Source organism: Amblyomma mixtum, chromosome 3, assembly GCF_055824585.1.
Source record: "Amblyomma mixtum isolate Tamu chromosome 3, ASM5582458v1, whole genome shotgun sequence".
NCBI classification, from domain to species: domain Eukaryota; kingdom Metazoa; phylum Arthropoda; class Arachnida; order Ixodida; family Ixodidae; genus Amblyomma; species Amblyomma mixtum.
The window spans coordinates 121,057,480-121,082,261 of record NC_143014.1 but is presented as its reverse complement, the minus strand read 5'-3'; the positions used below and the strand labels follow the sequence as shown (position 1 = coordinate 121,082,261).

General features: G+C 46.1%; 1 protein-coding gene across 2 annotated transcripts in view; it reads left to right on the top strand.

Moving 5' to 3' along the window:
* The window catches only part of TM9SF3 (transmembrane 9 superfamily protein member 3), a 37,589-nt gene that overhangs the window by 4,630 nt on the left and 8,177 nt on the right, over positions 1-24,782 (top strand). Inside the window, exons 6-10 of one of the 2 annotated variants that reach the window (XM_089580971.1) lie at positions 387-518; positions 6,451-6,617; positions 9,455-9,549; positions 10,877-11,007; positions 21,976-22,184. In XM_089580971.1, the coding sequence (XP_089437097.1) occupies positions 387-518; positions 6,451-6,617; positions 9,455-9,549; positions 10,877-11,007; positions 21,976-22,184 (734 nt within the window). Of the gene's footprint in view, positions 1-386; positions 549-6,450; positions 6,618-9,454; positions 9,550-10,876; positions 11,008-21,975; positions 22,185-24,782 lie in introns of both variants that reach the window. The other variant, XM_089580970.1, reaches the window with a different exon arrangement.

Here is a 24,782-nt window from a genome sequence, read left to right as displayed (position 1 = left end):
CGTATACCACGAGACATTGGGCCTGTGTCTGGAAGTATCGAGGTGCTCCTGTGGGCATAAGGCAAGCAGAGTGACTGCTTCTATGTTGACCATCATGATGTGCAACCATGGTTACCTGCACAGGCACTCTGGGTTGGGGCTTGCCGGCATATTTAGTTTAATTCCGTTTTTTCCTTGATAATTTTAAATTTTGAGATCAATGTGTAATTCATGTAAGGCACTGGACAGAGTTCAGTATTAAATTCTATTCGACTGCATTCGAATCACTGAAATTAATTGGGAATTTAATTGACGAACTGAAATATTGCAGGGAATGAATTTATTTTGTGTATAGTATTTGTGATAGTTGCTGTATTTGTGTTTGGAATTTGGCTTGCTCCTTGCAGATTCACTGGTTCTCTATCTTCAATTCCTTCATGATGGTAATCTTCCTGGTGGGTCTGGTGAGCATGATCCTGATGCGCACCCTACGCAAGGACTACGCCCGCTACAGCAAGGACGAGGAGATGGATGACATGGTGGGCAATGAGTGGCAAATCGTGCAAGTGGTAAAACTGAAATCACATCTCCAGTAACCCCTCCCCATTGCTGATGTTGCGGGGGCTCTCTTCTCTACCTCCTGCACCCGTTGATTGGTGAACCTGCATGGCATGTTGCATGATACTGCATTGCTGTTCCACAGCTGCATGCCTCTGAAGTTGCTGTTCTGGTTGAAATGTGCGTGAGCATTGTGGTGCGTCTCGCTTTGTGGTGGAACCTAGCATTAATGTTGAAAAGTGTTGCTGCGAATGCACGCCACAAAAGTAAGTGATTGTGGTATGCTTGCACTGGAAGTTACTTGCACAATATCATGTTTGATCCTTAGAAGATACGTGTTTAATCGGCTACTCTCCTGCTGCTGCCGGTATGCTTTCACTTGACTCCCGGTATCTATCTCAGGTGCTTTAGCCTTTCTCTCATTAGTGGTTTCATCGAGGTAATGACATCATTTTTGTTGCACCCAGAAAGAACCTTGCATAGAAAAAATATAGAATATGAGAATATTGGGACATATCCTTTAAACTGGCCTTTTATTTCTTCAATGATCCTCCTTCTCTACTTAAATTACCAAATCTTTGTGTTACATGATTTTGAGTTGTTTTAGCAGCCAGCAGTGAAATGCTTTTTCTGAGTATGCAGTAAGTCTTGTCTTCACGTCACAGCGATGCTTGCACATGTGTTGCATTTATTTGTGTATGTTCATCGGCCCCTGCATGCTGAACCTTCTGTAATCACGCAGATATTTTAACGCGATAGCGTTGAGACTCCCGTTCTGCAGAAAATCTGGTGTCGGCGTCGTCATTGACAACGGCAGTGTCTGAGTTGAATGCAAAATCCCCAGAGGAGCAACCTAGGTGGCAGGTGGGCTACATATGTCTTGTGACCTTGTGATGTCATCACAACCTGCCCACCGGATTGTGAGCAAACTGACCACCGTGGCAGGTGGCAGTTAAATTAATGGTTCACATCGCTTAATTAACTGTTGCACCACTGCGCCAGGAGTGGTACGAGGACTCCCAGGGATCTATGAATGTACAAGTCGATAATGACCAGTTCCGCATGTGTGGGCATTAACACATTAGCTATTGCATCACACCCTTAAGGGGGAGCTTGAGTGCCCCCTCCAGTTTTTATAAGCATAATGCTGTTGCATGTGCATAACAGTGATGTTTCATGTGAAGGATTGGTTTCCACTCTGATTGGTGTGTCCTTTCAGATGATTAGTAAGAACTGAAAGCCCCAACTCGCTTCACTTGGTGACTCCTGGTTTGTTATACGTAATGCTTGTTCTTCCACAGCTTTTTGCCAGCATATAGCATGTAATCAGGACTTTAATATGAAGCTGCAAGCAAGTTTTCTCATAGAAGGGAACGCGTACGCTGATGGCTTGGCACACCTAGTCATAATCACAGAAGTACTGCTGAAGGTGTTGGATTGTGCTGGAAGTCATGCTTCACATGCTATTGGATGATGTGTTGATGGCGCCCTTACTGGGTTAAGAGTGCCATCAGGTGGTACTCTTGATACTGCCTTTCTTTTATTACGACCGAGCAGTTGGCTCATCTGATGATGCCCACATCATCTAGTGATGCATTGTGCTCATCTTGTCCAACAGGTTAATCAAACTGAGGCATTTTCTTTTGTTATGAATTTGTGCTTTTGTGTTTTTTTTGTTATTTCTGGGCAACATATTTCCTGCTTTCAATCACATGCTGTCTGGGGCATTATTAGGAAAGCTTGCTAATTTGAACCTGGAATTGGGTAAAGTGTTAACTAAAGGAAATAAACCAAGCAAGCACAGGCGTCTTTTGAGGAAGTGCTGTTCTGTACGAACTGCAACTTCTCGTAGTTAATGTGGTCACAAATGGTGCCGCGGATCGCTCTGCTACCTGCATTTATAGCTTGCAGTTCACTCTGAAGAAGCTCTTTCTGCATTTAGTTCCGTACAGGAAAAGGTTAACTTTTCCTTGTGCAATTTCATCAGAGAGATGTATGTACTTCCATATGCACATGCGCAATGCTTTTAAAACAGCGAGGTATGAAAAATTCATGGATTGCTATCATGTGGCTTTCTTTTTTACCCCAAACTTTTGGAGAGCACTTGTGATTGCAATAGTTTTATTTTTTCATTGCAAAATTCATAGAAAAAAGCGTGGTAACTTTGCTGCTATAATTTGCAGTTTAGCTGAAACATAAAAGCGTGCCTACAGATAAAGCACTACTGCACTCATGCCTCTCCATTGTAAGCTGTACAAGAGGAACTTTGCAATTAATGTTATCAGTGGACCCCTCAGCTTATTAGACTTCTGCTGTCAAGGGAATTGTGGCACTTTTTTAGAGGTGGAGGATACAAGCTTGGAACTGGCTCATCCTTCTATGATGCTAGTTAAATGTGCTGTGCTTTTCTGTGTGCAGTGCGGACATTGAAGAACTATTCTTTGTTCAGCTTTATTCTGTCAGTGTAAAGAAGCTTGCCAGTGGTCACTGACCCCAAGATCAAGGATAAATGCACAATTTGTGATAACAAGCTGTTAACAGCGATATATTTGCCTGCATATAATATTGAGTGCATCATAATCACGTTTACATAGCCATGCTGCATCTTTTTGCATAAATTGAGCTCGATAGGCTCAGCCAGTGTTATTAAAAATTTGAAAAATTCAGAATTTCTGGGCACTATAAATGCATGCTTGGAATAAGGTTAGTTTCATTTCATTTGATTACACTAAAGACCCAGTGGCTATGGTGCTCAGTGGCTCAGTGGCTATGGTGCTCGGCTGCTGACCCGAAAGACGCGGGTTCGATCCTGGCCGCGGCGGTTGAATTTCTTTGAAGGAGAAATTCTAGAGGCCCGTGTACTGTGCGTTGTCAGTGCACGTTAAAGAACCCCAGGTGGTCGAAATTTCCGGAGTCCTCCACTACGGCGTCTCTCATAGCCTTAGTCGCTTTGGGACGCTAAACCCCATAAACCAAACCAAACCAGCATTTTGTAAACATTGGTGTACATTCGTATTGAATGAGCTAATTGGGAGGGAAGAGAATGTAAACCTCACCATTTGACAAGGCAGATAAAGAATAAGTACATCAAAATAAAAAAAGTATCCTCTTATTTTGCTTTATAATGCATCATAATGCGTCTAAAAATACAGAATCCTACACTAAGCTGTTTGCCAGTAAGGCAGTTTTTTGTGTAGCCAATGCTACTGGGAATTTGCCGTTGCTGCTGTTGCTAGTTGGTAGTATACTTGAAGCTAGTATCTGACTTAGCAGTACAGTTAGTTGGGCAGGTTGGTAACATTTCATAGTGGCAAACAGTGCAGAGGACGGAAGACTAGAAAGGAGTTTGCAATAATGCCCGTCTTGTGTACCTCTAGTCTTTCGTCCTCTGTGCTGTTTGCCACTAAGTATCAAGGAATGAACCACAAAATCTAGGCTTGATCAGGATGGTGTAATTTCTTTTGGAAAACACATTTTTCTGAAGTTCGGCTAAAAGGTTAGGTCATGAAAGCGGAATTAGGGAAAATGACATGCTTTTACTCACTGATGCATGAGGGTCCATGGATAGGGATCCTGATTTGTCAAAGCAGTAACTTGTTATACCCCACTGAACAACTTTTGCCTTTTGTATTATTTCCACCTACCCTTTACGTAAGATGTCTCCCATGTTTTATGCTGCCTGTTTGCCTTATTGCCAATTTCTTCCTGTCCCATAGAAATTGAAGCAGCAGTCACTTCCGTTAGAGGGTGATAACCACGTTTGTCCATTGTAGCAGCATTGCTTTGTGTGTTTCTTATCTCGGTTTTCTTCAGTTGCCTTGTCTAAGCATGCTTCAAAGTAGTGGCTGTAAATTTTGCATGCTTCGTTAAGCGTGCACAAATTAGTAACTGGTCCAAGGCTGCTTGAATACAGGGCTCTTTTGGGTGCTGGAGAAGCCGTGCATTTTTATTCTCCCAGCTTCTGTTTAACAAAAGGGAAGAAAATTGTGCATTTCTTTTGCATCAGCATCGGTATTTCACTGTCCGAAGGTGGCGAACGCCAGAGTGCATCTCGTCAGGGGACATTACTTGGCTTTTTGACCGAACGAGCTCTATACACTGCGCATAAAATGTTCTTGTTGGAGCAAAAAAGAAAAAAAATGTAGAAATGCAAAAAAGTATATCGGTCATACTATTTGTGATGATCTACCCACATAAAAATTATAAAATGTAACACAGTGAAACCTCGTTATAGTGAATTGGTAAAAACAGTCAGTCCGTTTGATATAGCCAAAATTTGTATTCTAAAATTTCTCAAAAACTCGGCTGGAGAAACAATATTTAATCGGTGAACGAACAGTAACTGGAATAGACCTTTTCCATAGTTTTAGCACCATTTTGAAGCCTCTCATGGCAAATGCAGAGGCCGCAAAAAACCGGCGGCAAGTGTCAGCTATGTTGGCTTCCCCGCAAAGCATTGCAGCACGTGGTGGTGGCAGGTCAAAAGCCAGCTAAAGTGGCCTCTTCGGATTACAATGCTGTCGCATACAAAATCTGTTGCCAAGATGAAAGCGATCACAGTTGTCACCTCTTCCGCTCCGTGACAATTGACGTGAGCAGAGGATAGCTGCTGGAAATCTACAACCGACCTTGTCACTGGTTCCGAGGCACTATCTATAGGTGCAAGAGGCGCACATGGGTGCTGACCCCCTGGCTACCAGTTGCTCTTGCTGCTATATCTTTTGCGGCGTTGTTGGCAAAAGCGAGATAAAGCATGAACCATAGCACTAACGCTTGCCACACCACCACTAGTCATCCGTGTAGTGATGCAAAGCCTGCCGCCTGCCATCCGAGCGGGTACAGCTCGGCAGTTCGATATATTCATTTTTTTGGCAAACTGCGTTCGATGTATATAAAGCAAGAAATGCATGTGTGTGTTGAAATGTTTAGGAACAGTTTGATATAGCCATTAACTCGTAATATCCATATTACATATAACGAGGTTTGACTGCAAATTGCTTAAAATTGCTCTACAGTGCTTTAGTTGTACAATCTAATTCAGAAGACGTTTTGGACGATTTAGGACCAGTCTGAAGGAATCCACAGCTTTTGTGAACAGCTTTGGGCTATTACGAAGCATCAGTCCGAGGTCATTGCCCTGATTTCTACCGGCCCTGAATTTGATTTTTTGGGGAGCAAATGGAAGTAAATCTTGCCCATAGGATGTCGAAACAGTACTGAAACCAGACATATCATTCATGACATGAGTGCGATGCGTAAATCGGTCCAGTAGCGAAAAAACAGACAAGAAGTGGAAAACGAAGCCTACGGGTGGACAGGTGCCCACGTTTCTTGCTGAGGTTGTGCAGCTTCTTCGTCGAAAAATTCTGACGATGCAGTATCATCGGCAGAGTCACTGCTGCTTGAAGAACCAAAAAGATTGTCTGCAGGTACAGCAGAACCACAGGAAGTGAGCTTTTTCCGAATTCGCACAGTCTCTGCAGCTGATGCCGTCCCGTGAGTGCAATGCGGCAGAACCTCGACTTCAAGGACGGTTCAAAAATTGCCGCCATGAGGGAAAAATACAGACTGCGCAAGAAACTAAAGTAGTGTGTAAGCGAAGTAGATAGCACAACAAATTCTTGGCAGCTCCGATAGCGCTTAAATCGCGCTTCGAATCTGTTGATTGCTGAAAGCTTGTATAAGTAATCGTCACAAGTGTGTGCTATGCTGTCCTTTGAGATGTGCTACAGCATAATTACTTCAACATTATGGGTTGCAGTGGGTGCGTTGCTGCTGTTCTTGATGTTATTTTAAGCACTGCTCGTGGAAAGGAAGTGTTCGTGACATTCACAATGATTCTGGGGTATTTATGATGTACAGCCATTTTTGTGTGCTGCACACTCTGAATGTGCTTTTGTTTCATTTTGTCAGGAGCGGGATCTTGGTGATGAGTACGGATGGAAACAAGTGCATGGGGATGTTTTCCGGCCACCTACACACACCCTGTTGTTCTCTGCTCTGGTGGGGACAGGCCACCAGATCGCTGTCGTGGTTCTCTGTGTCATACTTTTTGCCATCATGGGAGAGCTTTACACTGAGTGAGTGTCATTTGTTTTCATTCACCGAAACTTCAGGAAAGCCGTCATCTTTGCACCTGTTATGCGTGCAGTGTGTATGTAGACCCACTAGCCAGCTTTTTACAGTCTGAGTTTGTGAGGTAAACACTTCACATTAGAATTTGCTAGGGGTGTGCGAATAGTGGTTTTTTGATTCGAAGCGAATTCGAAGCGAATAGCGATTTTCTTCGAATAATTTCGAAGCGAATAGTTCGAATAGTACTTCTGGCACTAAAAGGAGGCTGAGTGACAGTAGGCATTACCAAAACCATTTATTTTCCCAACACACGATGCCATTACACACTGCACTGAGGCTTTATTTAAAACCACACTTCAAAATTTTAAGAGAGCACCTAGAGTGAAGAACAATTTTTACATTCCCAGACTAGCATTCCCTCGAGCAAGAATGGAAACGGCTGTACAAAACTCGCGCCGCAAGCGAAACGTCATTCGCACCGCTCGCGCGTCCTGGCAAAATTGTCCCCTGTAGTACCTCCGAGCAGCACTCAGCATCGCGCTTCCAAGAATGCTCTCAGCCTCCAACGTACCGGAGTGCCCGAGTTGCGGCGACGGAGTTCGGCACACCACCGAAGATGGCTCAATGCCCTGATTACGGCGGCGTTCCGTTCCCATCAATGCGCAAGCAGTCACAATAGCAAGAGAAGACGCCAGTCGTAGATGGATGCGATCATTTCGTTCTACTAAAGTTCGGCAGTCACGTTTTACGTCCGCAGCCTCCCCGATGCCGAGCGTTAACGGCAGTAATCCTCCACGGGTGCACAATTGAAGGCGCCCTTCCCGTTGACGCTGCCGCTGAATTTTTCGCGCCTCCGTCGGTAATATGATGGCTTGCTTGAAAGCTGCCGAGAACGGTCGCTTATGTTCCGTACGCATGATTCGTCAGCTGACTGGATGAAGCGATAGCGCGGTAGGGCTGCGCGTTTATCTTCGCATCTGTCTTATCTGGTAATCTTTTCCGCAACTCTAATGTAAAAAAAAATCGAGTTGCATCGGACTCAACTAGCGCGATGCGATGAACGCGGCCAAGCGATGCCCGCGTTCGAATACTTGCGGCGTGCGAGCTAACGTCACCGCCAGCTGACGTCGAGGGGCGGTGGAGCGGGCGCGGCTTCGGTGCTTATCTTTTTTCAGCGCGGCCGCCGCGGTCGTTGCGTTGTGTGACGCGCGTCTTTTTTCTTCTCTTTCCTTTTCTTTCTTTCCTCTTATCTTTGAACTCTCCTCTTTCTGCACGTGGCAGCGGTGGTGGCTCGGCTAGAGCCAGTCGGCAGGCCCGTGCACTTTCCTTTTCATCCTTCGCTCAGTCGCAACAACAACATCAACAGTAAACTGAGGTTTCTTGTTTTGAAGCTTAGACGACTGATGGCTGTGCTCTTCCTTCTTTGCGTCTGCCTCGACACGGTGGTAGCGACGCGGCTTATGGCAGCCTTAGTGCGGAGGCTCGGAGACGGCCAGAACGCAGGATCTTGCGCAAGAGCGCGTCGCCCTCACCTTTATTTCGTTTGTAGCTGGGTTCGCACCCCGAACTGGTTGTGATTTATGTATTGACTGACCCCCGAGCGTTGAAAGCGTGATAAAAAAAAAAGCCATCTATGCGGAAATACTCGGAACTGAAACCACATAAAGCAAGCGGGCAAGCATCCCAGAAACACTATTCGCGCGAGACGAATACTTCGAAATTTCGAATACCGAGAATTCGGTTCGAAGCGAATATCGAATACCGCGCTATTCGATCGAATATTCGAAATTATCGAATATTCGCACACCCCTAGAATTTGCAGCAAATATAAGCAAAGTTGAATTCTAGCTCATTATTACGTCTGTTATATTTTCGTCTTTTAGACTGTAACAAACTAGCAGTTATTTACAACTATCCAAAGGTTTCACTTTAGTGCCTTTGTTATTATGCCTGTACAAATAAGGAGGTGCTATTTTGTTGTCTGGTGTAATTATTTTTGAAAGTCCGTTTGTAAAAGTGCTCATGTGGTGGCAATCCCTCTTGTCTTAACTGTTTCCTCCCTTTTTTTGAAAAAAATTTTTACATCATTGTTAATGCACATGCATAACAGCAAAGTTTGGAGGTGCTATATAATGCATTTTCCATTTATCAAATAATGAACATAAGGTTATTAACTGTTTATTCATATTGCATCTTGATAGTACCTTCCATATTGAGAGTAAGGCCATGTGAGGCACTAGGACAGATGTGCTTTTGTGGTATGGGCTTGAGCAGTTTGGCACATTTAATATATCGGTGAACAAGATATTTGCATTTGTGTGCAAGGATCGGTTGTCTGAGGCTGAGGTCCTCATCCGTTCACAATGTGAGGCCACTAGCACACACATTTTGTATGTACTCTTCGCATGAAAAGTTTGCAGGCTGGGAGTGCCCTAAAAACTTCTTAATTTTTTTGTAGCCATGGCATGCATGTCGTGCTGTCTGCATTTCAGACTGGAAACAGTGTGGTGCTCAGATGTATAGAAAGTCATGCTTAGTCAGCTTTCAACATTGTGTATGCTCATTGTCTACTCGCATTATTGTGAAAAGCAAGGATGGGGTTGAAGAAGAGTGAGGGAGTATAGTGTAATGAAAAAAACTGCAAGCAGATTGACATAGCCTAACTAGCAAACACTGGGCGGTACCAACAAATTATTTCTGCCGTATTTTTCGCCTTGCTTATCACAAAAAAAGTTTTCTTTCCATAAACCAAGTAGCTCAATCACCATTTTCATTTTTAGTTTCTGAGTATGACCTTTAATTTTTTACTTAAACAAACCAATTTCTTGGTTGACTTTTATAGGAGAGGGTCCCTTTTGAGCACAGCTATCTTTGTTTATGCTGCTACATCTCCTATCAACGGCTACTTTGGGGGCAGCTTGTATGGTCGTATGGGAGGTAAGTGCCTTCATGTTTTTCTTATGTGCTTGTATAAAATTACATTTAAAAGTACTGACTTTTAAGTATATTTAGGGATCTGCTTAACAGCAAAATTCTGGACAGTAGAACTGCATAGTAGTATCTACTACCGTGTTTACTTGTGTAATGAACCCACTCGCATAATGAACTCTCTGCCCACTTTTGTCTGTGAGAATTTGCTTTTTTTTTTTAAGCTTTCAATGCGTTCTTCGGTTTTGCGCTATTCATAGCACAGACTTTGGCAGCGCGCCGAGCTGTTGCACGCCAGTGACGTCACCGCTTGTTATGACGAGCTCCTGCTGTGGGGAGCTCCTGCATGGGGGGGGGGGGGGGGGGGGTGGTTGGTGAACTTGGCAGAGCGCCAAGATGCTGTGCTTTGCACCCTTGAGAGGAACATTGGCGGTGATGGCTGGCTTTGAGCTGCTGTGCCAGTGTATGCTTAGAAAGCCGACAGAACATGTGAGAGGAGCGTAGTACTGGCCAGAACGTTATAAAACATCTGCAGCGAAACGTAATGGAGGAAGCAGGACCTTCAGACCCCCAAGCGATTTGGCAAGTTCGAGATCAGGAGCAAAAATGCCTAACCCCGCTCACACCACAGCTAATGCTTAAACATTCGCATTACGCACATGTGACTGTCCTGAGAATTTTTTGTAACCGTGCATCTAAAAACTCGCACCTGTCCTTAAGGGCCTGTGTTCAGCATGTTCGCTTTATCTCGCCACGATTGGCAATCTCGCCACGATTGGCCATCACAAAATAGTCTGAGCATGCTGTTATACAGCGTGCACCTTTCATGGTGCTAAGCACCGGTGACACAATGTGGCTGACTGTGTGCTTTTGTTCATGACGGATGGGCGGGCGGGCCAGCAGCGGACCAGCAGGCCAGCGGGCAGACGTATGATATGAAATTTAAACTCTAGCAAAAAATCTGTCAACTTTTTTTCCCCACATACTGAACCCTTTCCCCAAATCCCCCAAATTGATGTAAACTTTTCTGGAAGAAAAGTGGGTTCATTACGCGATTGAATGCGGTATTTGCCATATGAACAACCTTGAGAAGGTTTGTTGTTTAGAAGTGCGGCACGTCTTTATTTTTGCAAGTTACATTATATAAATGCAGTTCTAATTTTTATTAATGGACTGTTTTGCTGTGGTTAGTTTACAATGGGTAAATATCCTCAAGAAACTGAAACTTCTTGCAGTGCTTTGTTTTTTTTTATGCAATCCTAGTGGGAATAATTGTGATGGGAGCATAGTTATCTATTGAATTTGTGTCATTTTAGTTTTGTCATATGGCTTTTAGGGAAACAGTGGATCAAGCAGATGCTTATGAGCGCCTTTCTACTGCCGGCTCTGGTGTGTGGAACTGCATTTGTGATCAACTTCATTGCTATCTACTATCACGCTTCCAGAGCCATCCCTTTTGGAACTATGGTGGGTATTTCTTCGGTACTTTAGTGCATAAACACATTACATCACAAAATGAACTATGGTCAGTCTAAAATTTAAAGTGTAATTCAGTTGTTTGCTCTGCCAGGTGTGAGTTGCTGTTCGGTTGGTAAGTGTCTGTTATACCATTTCGTGACCCTAAGCTTGCTCTTAACTGATATTCCTATTGGTTCATATTTTGAAATAAGTCAGTAAGGCTGATTGACTAGACCTTAGTCAAGTAATCATCCTGTTAGTCTTTTAGTATGGCTCATGCTAGACATTCAACAAAAGCTCCTAGTCTGTTGTTTGCTCTTTAAAGGTAAATGTGTTAACTCTTACCTTACTTTTTTAGGTGTCATGCATGCAGTGGGAAATTGAGGTAGATCTGAGATGTTTCTAAGTAGTTACTGTGGCCTTGTTTGATGTGAGCCCAAAAGTAATGCTGAAAGAAGCTTTCACACTAGCTGTGTCATATTTCCAATGAATTTGTAGCCAGTATTCTATAGTACCACCATGTTTTTAAAATACTGTGTTACTTTTGGGTATTTTCTTAAATCTAACATGACTTATGATTGTAAAATGATGGTTACTTTTGCTGGTGTGGAACAGGGAGTTCGTTTCAAATACAGTAGAACCCCGCTGTTACGTTCCTCACTGCTGCGTTTTCCCGGCTGTTACGTCGTTTTCTTCGGGTCCCGGCATAGCTTCCATAGGATCCAATGTATTGGGAACCCCGCTGTTACGTCGTAGCCGAGGAAACGATCCCGCATGATACGTCGCAACCGGGCTCCCCGAACCCGCACGGCAATGCACGCCAACCGGCATTTTGATTTTTGACGAGTCTTGGCCAGGCTTGGCTACGGAACTGGCTGCAAGAAGCCGCTTGCGAGTTGGAGAGGTCGCCACTAGATGGCTATCTGCCTCGCGAACGCCGAATGCCGCGATCTTTATCTTGGGAGGTGGTGACAACGAGGAGGCGCGTGGCTGCGGTCGCTTATCTGTTTTTCTCAGCCAGCGTCCTCGTCCTCTTCGGCGGACGCAGTTGTTGCGACGCACGTCTTTTCTTTTCTTTCACTCTTTCTTTTTATCTTTTAACTCTCCTCTATCTGCAAGTGACAGCGGTGGTGGCTCGGCTGGAGCCAGTCAGCAGGCCAACATGTTCATCGTGCTTTGATGGCGTGATAGCGTTGCGTAAGCGGAAGGCGTTTCCCCTTGAGGAAAAGCTGGAGTACTATAGTAGGATACAACTTATAAAAACAGCAGTTGCTAACACTGGGTCGCGGTCCGCGGCGTCTTGTATTACAGTTGAACCTCGATATAACGAAGTCCTACTTGCAGCCGAAAATTTTGTTACATCGCGAATTTCGTTACGTCGAGGTTCCCATGTTTCAGCTGTCAAAATAAAGTATAACTGGTTCAGGAACACTGCTTGTTGATGGGAACTTGTAAATCACTTATTGAGGAAATACACAAGAAAATCGAGTAATAGTATCGCTAACAAGGGCACCGGATGTTTTTTTCTACATCAGGAGCATAATGAGTGATAGCAAACACCGCGACGGCATCATTTTTCTCCGTGTGCGCATAGCAAAAGAACGAGCGCAGCGCCTAGTACTGAAAGCCGCCACAAGATGTCGCTACTGGCATCATCATCATCAGCATTGAACATTTGCAGCCGGGGACGCATCAGAGAAAAATAAAGAAAAATGTTCGCATCGCTCACGCCGGCGCGGTGGGATTGTGCTCGCGGCGCGGTTATACTCCGACGTAGCGCGAGCGCGCGTGCGCGCGCGGCACGGCGACGTCACGTCCGCGAAACAGCGGCGCCCGATCGCCAGCGTGTTCGGCGGCTACCGGCGCGCTCTGACGGCGCCCGGCGCGGAATGCAGCCGGCTGCATTTCGCGCGGGCCGCGCCGAGAGCGCGCCGAAGCCGCCCACCCAGAATGCACGGCGCGCGCCTCCCACGCCTCCCCTCTACCCCCTTCGCCACTCGCCTCCTCTGCCAGGGCACGTTATTATTTTTTTTTTTTCGCCGCTCACCCGTTTTAAAGGTACGACCACACTAGCTCCACGAGTTTGTCAACACTGAAGACTTTTTTTTGTTGTTGTCTACGAGGACATCGCACGCAAAAAAAAAAAAAAAAAAACGAATGGACGGACGCTGCAAGAAAATTCCGGTTTGCGCTTTCACGTTCAGAGTCTACAGCTCGCCAGTGGCGTCATGGCGCGGCACGTCTTGAAACTTCCATGCCGCGGGCTTTGTATGCGCACGACAGATGGCGCGGCGGTACGTTCTCGCACACTGCCGGCAAAATTGGCGCGTAAAAGGGCAAATACAAACTGCGTTTCGTCTCGGCTAAACTTTTAGCTCTCATTCGATTGTCAAGGTAGCTCCTGGCACATGCATGCGATGCGCACGGACTTCGTTACATCGAAAGTGCGGAGCAAAATTACTTCGTTAAATCGCGAAAAAAAATACATGGTTTTCAATGGGGAAGTGATTGGGAAATGAAAAAAATGCGTTACATCGCGAATTTCGTTACATTGAGGTTCGTTACATCGAGGTTCGACTGTACTCCGCTGGCGAATCGCAACTGTAAACGAAATCAATTTTTTAATGCTTGACTATATCAAACAATCCACATATCACAACTGTAGAGCTCGTAACTTTTTTCTTGTGCTAAGCTTCTTGTTTACGTAACAAGAAACGTTCCAGCCACAGACTACTTTTTCGTCGTGGAGGAATTCTGCGCGCGGAGGCTGAATGTGGGCGGAGCTTCACTGCAGACTTAAGTTGTATCCGACTATAAACGCAGTCGACAGGCAGTCAGGGCGGCCTACGCGGAGCAGCGCGGCGAGCAGCCTACAAACATTTCAGTGCTTGACGCTGTGCACAAGGTCGCTTCAGCGTGGACTGCAGTGGGCACGTGAACTGCACAGCACTGCTGCGCGCGGTGTGGCCGCACCAGAAAGCGACGCTGACAGCAATGCGGCCTTTGCTATTGAGAAACGCGTTGTTCTTTCCAGCGAGCGAAAGAAACTGCAATCCACCATTCTCGATTTTTTAAAGTCCTAGGGTCAATTTGCGGAAATAAATTGTTTCAAGTCAAAGCTGCACTGTTTTCATTAATTTTCGGTGCTTTCCTCACTGTTGCGTTTTCCCGGCTGTTACGTTTTTTTTCCCGGTCCGGTAAAAAACGTATGAACGGGGTTCTACTGTATTCGGTTTTAGGGGTTCAGTTATAATGCGGTGATTCAATGATAATGGTGGTTGTTCACTTCAGTTACCAGTAAAAGAACTCTCATTCATTCGAGTAAATACTGTAATGAAAGGCGGGATGGAGCGCGCTTATCACCTTTGACTTCCATTTGCCTCCTATTGCTGCTTTGCAGCTGCATCGTTACACATTTGTTGCTCTGAGCTACACACGCCAAGATGCTTTCCTGAGGAGGGTCAGAAGGGGGAGGTTTTTGGGTTGACTTGTATTTGTTGTGGACTTTTTTTTTGGATTGGGGTGGGGGGGTCGACTTATATGCAGCGGTATACGGTGATGTGATTGTCAATCCAGAACCACAGCAGCAAAAATTTGTGATGTCATACCTCTTGAAATGGCCAATACTACCAGTAGGTTTGCTTGATGCTAGCAACCCTCTCCAATACTTAAGTATTGCTCTAAAGCATAGCTTTCTCTTAACTTTACTGCCACAGTGGTTCAGTGGTTATGGTACTCGAGTGCTGACCCAAAAGAAGCAGGGTCGACCTTGGCCACGGCGGTTGCATTTCGATGGGGGTGAAATGCTAGAGGTCCATGTACTGTGCGATGTCAATGCACGTTAGAGAACTGCAGATGGTCAAAATTATTCTGAGCCCTCCACTGTGGCATCTCTCATAGCCTAAGACACTTTGGGACGTTAGACCCCTAAACCATAGCATTCCTCTTCCTTAGCTGATCATAAAGGGCTCTTTTCTTACTTCATTGCTCTTTTCTGAGCTGCCTCAGAACACTTCTGGCTGCCGCTATCTTTGCAGTCACATTGATTAATAAGACATGCTTGGAAGATATTGCCATTACTTGATTTGACCTCAGTCATGTAATTGGTCTTGTTTTCCTGGCATGCCACAGTTACTACAGTTGCCAACTGTTTCTTGCCAGACTTGGTGGGACCAGAAAAATCCATGAACTAAAGAAATTACTTTGCTGAGGAAAAAAAAACAAAAAAAAACAGGCTTGAAAAATTGGAATTTGCTTGTAGTTTGCTTGTATCGATAGTGTATCGCATTCTAATTGCAAAGAGGCCACTCTCACGGAAAACGGAGTTTTCAAAGCTAGAAAAACCAGATGATGTCACCATCACCAGCCAATTTCGCAAGTAAAATGTTTGGCACAGATCTCAGAGGCTAGGCTATACTTCACTTCAAAACTGAGGCAGCCCATCCTTTTCGGTAACAATGTCACGAATTTGACTGACTGGCAGGAAGGTTTTCAAATTCAGTTTTCTCACAGATAACTGTCTTTTGCTTTCTGGACAAACGTGAATATAGCCAGAAAGAGCCAGAGAATTTATTTTGCCATGAACAATAATTGTATGGAGTTGTCCTCAGTGTCCCTTTAATGTGCTATACAGTCGAGCCCGCTTATAACGAACCTGAGCGTCACGCGGTGTCCGTTCGTTATATCCCGAAGTTCGTAGTAAGTGGACCACAGACTAAAAAAAAAGTTGGGGGTCAAAACACAAACTCTGCGAATAAATCGCGTGTCATTCGGGACTTAGTATTGTGCCTGTAGCGCACGGGTATATAGCTCCGAAAGGAATGTAGCTTCTTTGATTTTCCGATTACAAAAGGCATGCGCCGGTCGCTGCCATTCATATTAGCGCACAGAAGTACTGTAATGTGCACTTTGCTGTGTTTCCCGCCAGCACATGACTCCCCTTTCATGGTGTGCGTAAGGCCCCAGTTGGCACGATTCCAGTGCAAGGACGGACGTCGCCAGCATGAACGGACGCTGCGAGCACGGACGGACACCGCGAGCATGAGCCATTAAAGGCTTTCACCTTAAAAAAATTGGCTGTGGCTTAGGTAAGGTTAAGCCTGGATATTTCGAAGTGAAAAGCTGCGGCGAGGTGGAGGAGGAGCCGCGCGTGTAGTGAATACGATGCCGCTGGTGTCGTGTCCGCTGCCTCCGATGTCTCGTCTCCACGCTCTGTTCTCTCTGTGTCCCGTGCGCGCGGCCTGCGCGGTCGCCGAAACCAACAGGGGCGGGAAAGGAGGCCTGCCCGCACACGTGACGACGGGGCTCCCCCCGCCTCTCCGCCTGGAATCAACCAGCAGCAATAAGCTTACATTTATCAGTCCAAATTTTTTCTTCAGTTAAAATGATGGAATGAATAGCAGACACTTTACGAGGAATTTATTTTGAGGCACTAGCCGCAAACCGTCTGTGCAAAGACTGTTTAAGCACTGATGTCAGCATGTCTATCGCATTGCGCTTTCTCGTCTTTCTCAGTAGATGTTTTTCTTTATGCATTACTTGAAATGAATTTGCCAATGTTTTAAAACTTTTCCTTTTTTTCACCTAGTTTTATGAAGCACAGCGATTGTGAAGAATTAAACACTCTCGGCGCTTCACAGCTGCGTCTGTGTATTTTTATTGGAGATACATGTATTTGTTCTAAGATCATATTTTAAATGAATGCGATCCCTTGAGGTGCTTGGCTTAGAAGTATAAGGCGGGCATCCCGGAAACTTTGATGGGATTGCGCCTGGGCGAAGGCGCAGATGCGAAAGTGGTGCAGTGGTGGTGCGCCTTGTAACCTCGTCGATGTGGGAGGCCTCTCGCACAATGTCAGCCTCAATGAAGTGAAGCTCGCAAACCTACAAGGAAGTTCAATTTTTGTTTAAATAGCAGCTGTAACTTGGAAAGAGAGTTTTCTTGAAAGTCTGCATTCTCTACCTGCAGTGCTAACCAGCTGCTTAGTTTAAATACTTTTTTTTTTTTTTTACAATGCATGCGTTTAAGTTTATCGTATTTTGCAAAAGTAACTATTCTATGAAAAAGTTTCGAACATCTTACCCTGGAGTGCGGTGATACAACGAAGTTCTCTCGTGGTATTGCCCTAATCCAGGCGTTCTGTTCTTCTTCATCCCGGGGAAACTTGAAAACGTCGTTTTTGGGAACAGATTTGTAATTAGTCTGGCTATTGGGCACGCAGCACTTGTTAGGCATATCCTGGCAGAAGCGTAATCCACATTCCACTCCAGCGATGGCACTAGAACTTCATCTCGGACACAACCGCACGCGCAGCACGAGGTGTAGGCACAGTCAACGTCTAGAAAAAAATTTGCGTTCGGAAGCATGTCGCGACATGCCATGACTTTCCTCGAGGCAATGAAAGGAGTGTCGCGTGGGGTTAACCATAGGTGGGGTTAACCATTGTGTACCTTCCAGGCCTCATTTTGAACACGAGTGCGCCGCTCGTAGCTTCCGAGACGTGCTGCACGGAACTTCTATGTAGGCCTCTTTCGCGTGACGTAGCTCAGGGGGGGAAGGAACAGCCAGCAGGCCTTAAAGGGCCACTGACCACCCTTGGGTCGCAAACACTCTCTACCGCTCTTGGAGCGAGCCTCCTCTCCTTCCGTTCCCTCCTCGATATTTTTCTCTCCCGCTCCTCGTCGAGTAGGCTCGGCAAGGCAAAATCACCCCTTCCTTCTCCGATGTAAGCCGGAGGCGTGGTGTCTGTGGAGTGCGTCACATGTTTACGTCATGGCCCCGCCTTCAGTAGAATTCTTTTCTTGGTTTTTGCATTTTCTGCGCACACTGAACGATCGAGAGGCGCGATCGGCTCGACCACCTAGACGTGTTAGCGACCGCATCCTTTCATACATGTTTGTCATTCCCAGTTAGCGAGCCACCTTTTCATTTTTTTTTAGGCCTCCCCACCGTTTCACGAGCGGAGGGGCGGAAGTCGGTTGTGTTCGAAACACACGGCAAAGCGCGGACCCGGCAACCGCCCGTTTGCTTTTCTCCGTGTGTGTTTGTGTTCTGTGTGTTTGTGTCTTTTCTCAGCTCCAAAGCCCATGACATTCATTGGAGTCAAGGCGTACGCAAGATGCACGAAGGATAAGTGGTGTGTGTGCAGAGCGGTCAAGTGGGCGAGCGAGGGAAAGGCTCTGCTGCACTAGTAATTAAAACCTTGTTTGGGGGGCTTCCATAGAAGAAAAAAAACTGAGAAGGGAGCGCGCACGCAGAGCGTCTCGTGACGTGATCACGGCGGGGGAGCGAACCAACTCACTCAGTTTTACTATTTTTTACTTTTTATGGCTAGAGTTCAAGGCTGTTGCCGTACGCTCCCTCTGCAGTTTTTTTTTTTTTGTTGTTGTTCCTTCATGCGGGTTTGTAGGCATGTGCCAAAACAGAAGACGCTGAGGAAAGCGTGCAGACGACGCGACGCCAAGGCTACGCCCAACCTTCTCCCGTCAGTCAGAACGATGCACCAATGGAGTGCCTTTAGCGAAAGTAACCCCCCATGACGTCAAGGGGGTTCAGAGTAGTGGGGCGGGGACGCTTTTTGTTGAAGGAAAGAACGTGCGGGCTTTGATTTGAATTTTTGCAGCTTTTCAGGGCGCGCATGGCTCTAGTATTTTGCAGAGGTTATCTTCGATGCCTCATCTATGTAGTGGGCTTGTTTTTCAAAAATGTCCGGACCCTGGTCAGTGGCCCTTTAAGTTATCTCTAGAGGGTGTTGACCCAGCACGCGAGGGTTTTTGCGCCTCTCCTGCGATGTCCATCGGTTCTGCGCGTGTGCAGCTGTGGCTTTTTCTAACGACGGAGCACCTGTGAGACTCGGAGTTTACTAGCCTAGTGAAGATTTTGGCTTCAAAAGTGACAACAAAGAGCCGCAACTGATGGAGCAGATGTGTACGTGCAACAATCAAGCGAGGAAGTGCTAGAGGAACAGACGCACAGCAAGGAGACCAATGAGGGGAGTCCCTGAGCGGCAGTGCTGCCATCTGTTGGCTCCTGCTGAAGTTGCCTTCAACCGCTCGTGGCCGCCACGATCTGCTCCGGCGGCGCACCGGATCGCGGAGGCCACGAACTGCTAGTGTGTGGAGAGGCCTGCCAGAAAACGAAACTTCGAAGACTATGCCGGCGCCGTGGTGTGCCCGCCTTTGACAGGCGAAGACGAGGGAATTGCAAGAAAGAGTAAAGAGAGGGGAGCGGAGTTGCGAGGACGGGCGGGAGGGTGGTCTTGGAAGCCACATGCCAGCACTCGTAGGCAGCGCGCGTCGGCAGGCAAAGGGGTCGGAGCCCATCGTTATCTCGCATCGGGGCGCCGGGTTTACGCCGTCCGTTCACTGTAACCGATCGGCAGAGCTCAAGGATGTTCGTTATACATGCGATTTTGTGCCATTGAAATAATGTATATTTTGGCGGTCGCGCAGGTCTCGTTCGTGTTAAGCAAAAGTTCGTCTTAAGTGGGGCCGTTATAAGTTGGCTCGACTGTAGTTATATTTTGCTATGTGTTATACCAAAAACTTCGCAATGGTTGCAGGTTCAGGCCTTCCAAGGCCCTATTTTCACTCACTAAATATGGCATTACTGAAGGGTGTAGCTCGTATAGCATGTGCTGAGATCTGTCCTATTTGCACTGCAACAAAAATTATCACCTTCCTAGAAATGGGTGCACTGATGCAACTTGTGAAATGTTCGTGAATGCCACAGAAACATTTCCACGGTATCGTTTCACACACGATGAAACAGCCAGTAAGCCTGCCAGAATTAACCCAGTTTACAACAATGGCAGATGGTGACCTCTCGTGCAAGTCAGTGGCAAACTGCAGTATTGCAGATTAAATGATGTTGCTTAGTTTAGGGATGGTTCCTTTGCCACATGTCCCCGCTGGTCATTAAATGCCATCAATGGTGTGGTCTCTTCACACACTTCAGTGAAATGGAGATGCTGGCAAGCTGAACGAACAAAATGTAAAAATGTCTAGTGTATCAAAGTCAGATGAGGCACCAAAATAACAGCGACTGGACATCTTGTTTCCATCTTTGCTTTTGTGGGGTGTAATCATTTCACGGCTTCTGTGGCTTGTAACTAACCATTTGTCCATGTCAGATATAAGCCATGCAGGTACAGATGTGCCAGGTCAGGCCTTCCCACTTGGCACTGCTTCTCTAGGGCCGAATAGAACTTGGCCAACTTTGCATGGTCTCTATATGGTGCTACTCGCTTGTTTCTGAAAGAAGGCCATTGCCTTGTCTCCTCAGCCACTTGGCAAAGTTTGGTTGCCTCTCATAAGTCTGCCATGTGCAGAAAATGACCATGCACCCTTTCATGCAGTGGTTGAATGTGTTGCTGTATGGTGTGTATGTAGCATGCTCTTATCAGATGCGAGTGGTCCCATGGTTCGTCCAGTCTTGTGTATGTTGTCGTATTTGGTCAGAGGGTTCTTCGCTGTGTGTGCTTTAGTATACTGCCGAGATCTTAATATTGGTATTGATGTGGTCGCCTTTTATAGCCTTGTTGTATGTGCTGGAAATATTTTCTTGTGGGGCCCTTTCAGCATGCTTGCTGGAATGGTACTCACCTTTTAAGCTGCAGGCCACTCCTTCACTTTGATGTTGAGTGGGCATCCCCACCGCTTCGCAGCGTTCTGGCACAAGGGTCCTGAGTCTTGTTAGCCTTGGGGAACCTCATGTGGCTTTCAAAAGGTGCTGAGGAACTCCATGTGGTGGTTCAACAGCGTAAACACACACAGACCAAGAAAGAGACAAGCCGCACAAACCAGCGCTGGTTTTTGTGTTTTGTCTCTTTCTTGGTCTGTGTGTGTTTACGCTGTTGAACCAACATTATGAATCAGCACCAACTAGCCCAATCTGCAGAACTCCATGTGTCTAGGGCCGCCGCGGTGGCCCAGTGGTTATGGTGCTCGACTGCTGACCCGAAAGACGCGGGTTCGATCCCGGCCGCGGCGGTTGAATTTCTTTGGAGGAAAAATTCTAGAGGCCCGTGTACTGTGCGATGTCAGTGCACGTTAAAGAGCCCCAGGTGGTCGAAATTTCCGGAGCCCTCCACTACGGCGTCTCTCATAGCCTTAGTCGCTTTGGGACGTTAAACCCCATAAAACCATCCATGTGTCTAGACTTCCATCCTTGCCTGCCTAACATGGATGTAACAAACAGCATGCAGCGACACAAGCCCTCAAATAATGACTGGCTGTATAGTGAACCAGTCTGCAGTTAGCAAATACAGCATGATTAGTCCCAAATAGAGTAGGTAAAGGAAAGGGGGGGGGTTGTGGCTGCATGGGTGTAGGTCCTTTGGAACACAAAAACCAATCCAAGGAACTCTATGTTTCTATGGAACCCACTTTAAGAACACCCTGTTTTGCAAATGCCTGCTCAGATTAAGGTCTTCCTTAACAAATATTTGCTGGCTGCATGGTGCTACACTTTCACTAAACTGCAAAACCATGGAGCACACGTTCCTCACCTGGGGCCAGTAATTAAAAATAAACACATTTTTAGTTAGTTTTATACCCGTGCATAAGCACACTTTAAGAAATGGACGGCACACTGCCCTCTTATATAGGTTTTGTGCTGTGTGGGTTACAAGTGAGAAACTTCAGTCGGCCATGTTAGTGTCATAGAATTTGTTTTTCGCCTGTACTGCTTTTGCCAGAAACTTGTAATGATTCCTGAAGTCACCTGTTTTTATAAAAATGCAATTAATTGTGACTGCCAGCATCACCTGAGCAGCTTTTTGGACATGTGAATTGCACATATTGCGAGTGAGGCGTGTGGCAGAATTGTAGTGCCGAAGTAGTGTGCTAGTAAATCTCGGGGAATTTCAGTGAATTTGGAAAGGCCTTTTATATCTGTGCTTACAGCTTCCACAGGAGCAAGTGATGATCTTTATGACCACCACACCTTGAACGATAATTTGTTTCTCCTTATGTTCAGGTGGCAGTGACATGCATCTGCCTGTTCATAATCCTGCCATTGACACTTGTGGGCACTGTGCTGGGGCGCAATCTGGCTGGGCAGCCCAACTATCCTTGTCGCATCAATGCTGTTCCCCGGCCCATCCCAGAAAAGAAGTGGTTCATGGAGCCTTCAGTCATCGTCGTTCTGGGAGGCATCCTGCCATTTGGCTCCATCTTCATTGAGATGTAAGTTTGGATAGCCTGCATGTGCTTGGACCTTTTTTTTTTCTGTTTTAGTTGCAGATAGTTGATGATGCCATCTGCATTGTGCTAGAGCACTCGAAGGGAACATGAGTGAGATGCATCTATTAAACTGTTACAAATCAGGCTTAACTGTAAAAGTCCTATTGAGACAAGCAACGGCTTTTTGAAAACAAAGGTGCTGGATTGTCAAGGTGCACATCATGTCAGTTACACAAGTTATCTGAAATTTTGGTGGCAGAGCTCTGCGCTTTTTATGTAAGACTGCCTGTACGTCTTATTCCACTACCGGGTAACTTGGATGTCATCATCTATGCGAGAAAGGTAACCAATTTTCGTGACCAACCTGATCAAGAAAACCAAATCAGAGTATGTTGTGAACGAACACAGCACAAATAGACTGTACAGAACTGTGTGTGTGTCTGTTCTTCTGTCCCATTTTTTTCTGTGTTCACAAAAAAAAATGTTTTATTGGAAAAAAGCACCACTAACTAGAATTCTAAAGACAAATGAATTTGCTCAGTAGGTCAGTCATGCAGCAAATTTGTGTTAGCAGACAGTGGAGCACCTCTGCATTTGCTGCTGTGAGTAGGAAAATTTGCATATTTATTCTTTGAAAGCGGTCTCTTGTGTTCACCTTGTCTGACATAAATGCATTTGGTGGTTTGCTGCATTGTGTACTTAGCACTACATGTTAAAGAAATATCATAAGCAGCTGATGTGCTGTATTTCACTGTTTTGTGGTATGAATAGTTTTTTTTCTTTGCAAGCTCCTTCACTTTTCAACAAAACTTGTAGTTGATAGTGTCCTGCATCATCTCTTTCGTTGTCATGTTTGCACTGCCTCCCTATTGATATGGATCTAAACCAACTTGCCCCACTTTCTAACCACTTATAAGAGAAAACAGCACTCAACATTATCTCAGTACTTAAGGTCTCATTCATGACCCTGTAAAATTGCGATGGGTGCTGGCCCATCACTATTGCTCAGTGGCTTTGGTGTTCAGCTGCAGAGCCCAGGGTCACAGTATCTGCCTGGACTATGATGGCATTATTTTTATGGAGGCAAATATGCGGCTGTGCAAATGCGTGCGCATGTTGGAAGAAACCTGGGTAATCGAAATTAATCTAGAACCATTCACTACGGCACCTTTCATAACCCACGCACAGGTTTGGGATGTTAAGCCGCATATAGTACCACATGTGATGTATATTGAGTAAATTACAAATTGTTGGGTGTACTCTCCCAGAGTGACCCATATGCTTTGAGGGGCCATAGTGGAGGGCTCCAGATGAATCTAACCACCTTGAGTTCTTCAATGCATGCTGACATTTCACAGCATATGGACGTTTTTGTATTTTTTGCCTCCATTGAAATATAGTCGCCATGGCTAGGATCGAACCCACAAACTTGGGATCAGCGGCCGAACACCAAGGCCACTGAGCCATCGCAGCGGGGTCATATGGAGTCCCTGTGCCTGTTAGTCAAACCGTTACCAAACTGTTGCCTTTATATGTTTTACAAGGCATGCTGCACTGTGTACTACCAAAACTTTTCTGCAAAGTGACTGCTATTTGTGCAACACTGTACAGTCGAGCCGGAATGAAATGCGAACACGCATATGTCATACATTTCTGCTTTGCAGCGAGATATTCCTTTACAACCTATTTTCGATTGTGCATTTCAGTAGGCCCTTTACCCAGACACATGAATCAGGCTAGTGTTTGTCACCCAGACTTCGCGCACTTTTAGTGGGAAGCTCCCAGACACCCTTAGAGCGTGTGGGGGTAGCGGTCTCGGACTCGAAGGAGATGCCCTCGACTCAGCGTGGCAAGCTCAGCAGAGACCGCCACCAAGTGACAAGAGGTTTTTGGGCGTTCGGTGCCCAGCTTTCGCTGGTCGCAAGCCAGAGAATGGGTCGGAGCCAAAGGTTCACAAAACAAAACAAAGTTTATACAGCAAAGAGACGATACAGAGGATTTCACAATCACTAGTACAAGCAAATACAAAGTGATTAACAGCACAATGCAACTCGTGCAAAATTAAACTCGAGAGAGAATACAATATATATGCAATATTGCACCTAAAGTGCACTAACACAAGAGAGAGAGGTAAACAAGCAAAACACAATTTGTTCACCGGGCACTGCGGCAGTCCGACGACCAGAGTTCCATGACGATGCCTTCCCGCAGACTGGCGAACGTTGCCTCGTTGGTCCGATGCTGGCCGAGTGGTGTTTTCCCGGGAGTCGAACGGGCGCGCTTCGATGAAGCTTAAACGGCGGTCCGGACTGACTTGACAGCAGTCAACGCCCTTTTTATAACCGCGCTTGCACGTCTGTTTGTTCTACGCGCCAGAGTAGGCGCGCACATACACGCAGCATCTCCCGTGTAGTTTCCCTTCCTTTCTCTCGCCGGCCGCGCGTCCTCATTGGTTAAAGTCAGGAGTCATTTCGCGAAGGTTCCAGCGTGTTCTAGCGTGGCGCCGTCGTGGCGGCGTAGCCGACGTCCGAGTGCAAAGGAGGGGGGACATGTCTTAGCGCACGCAAGGCTTCCCCCTCTTCCCCCCGTCAGCTGCAGAAG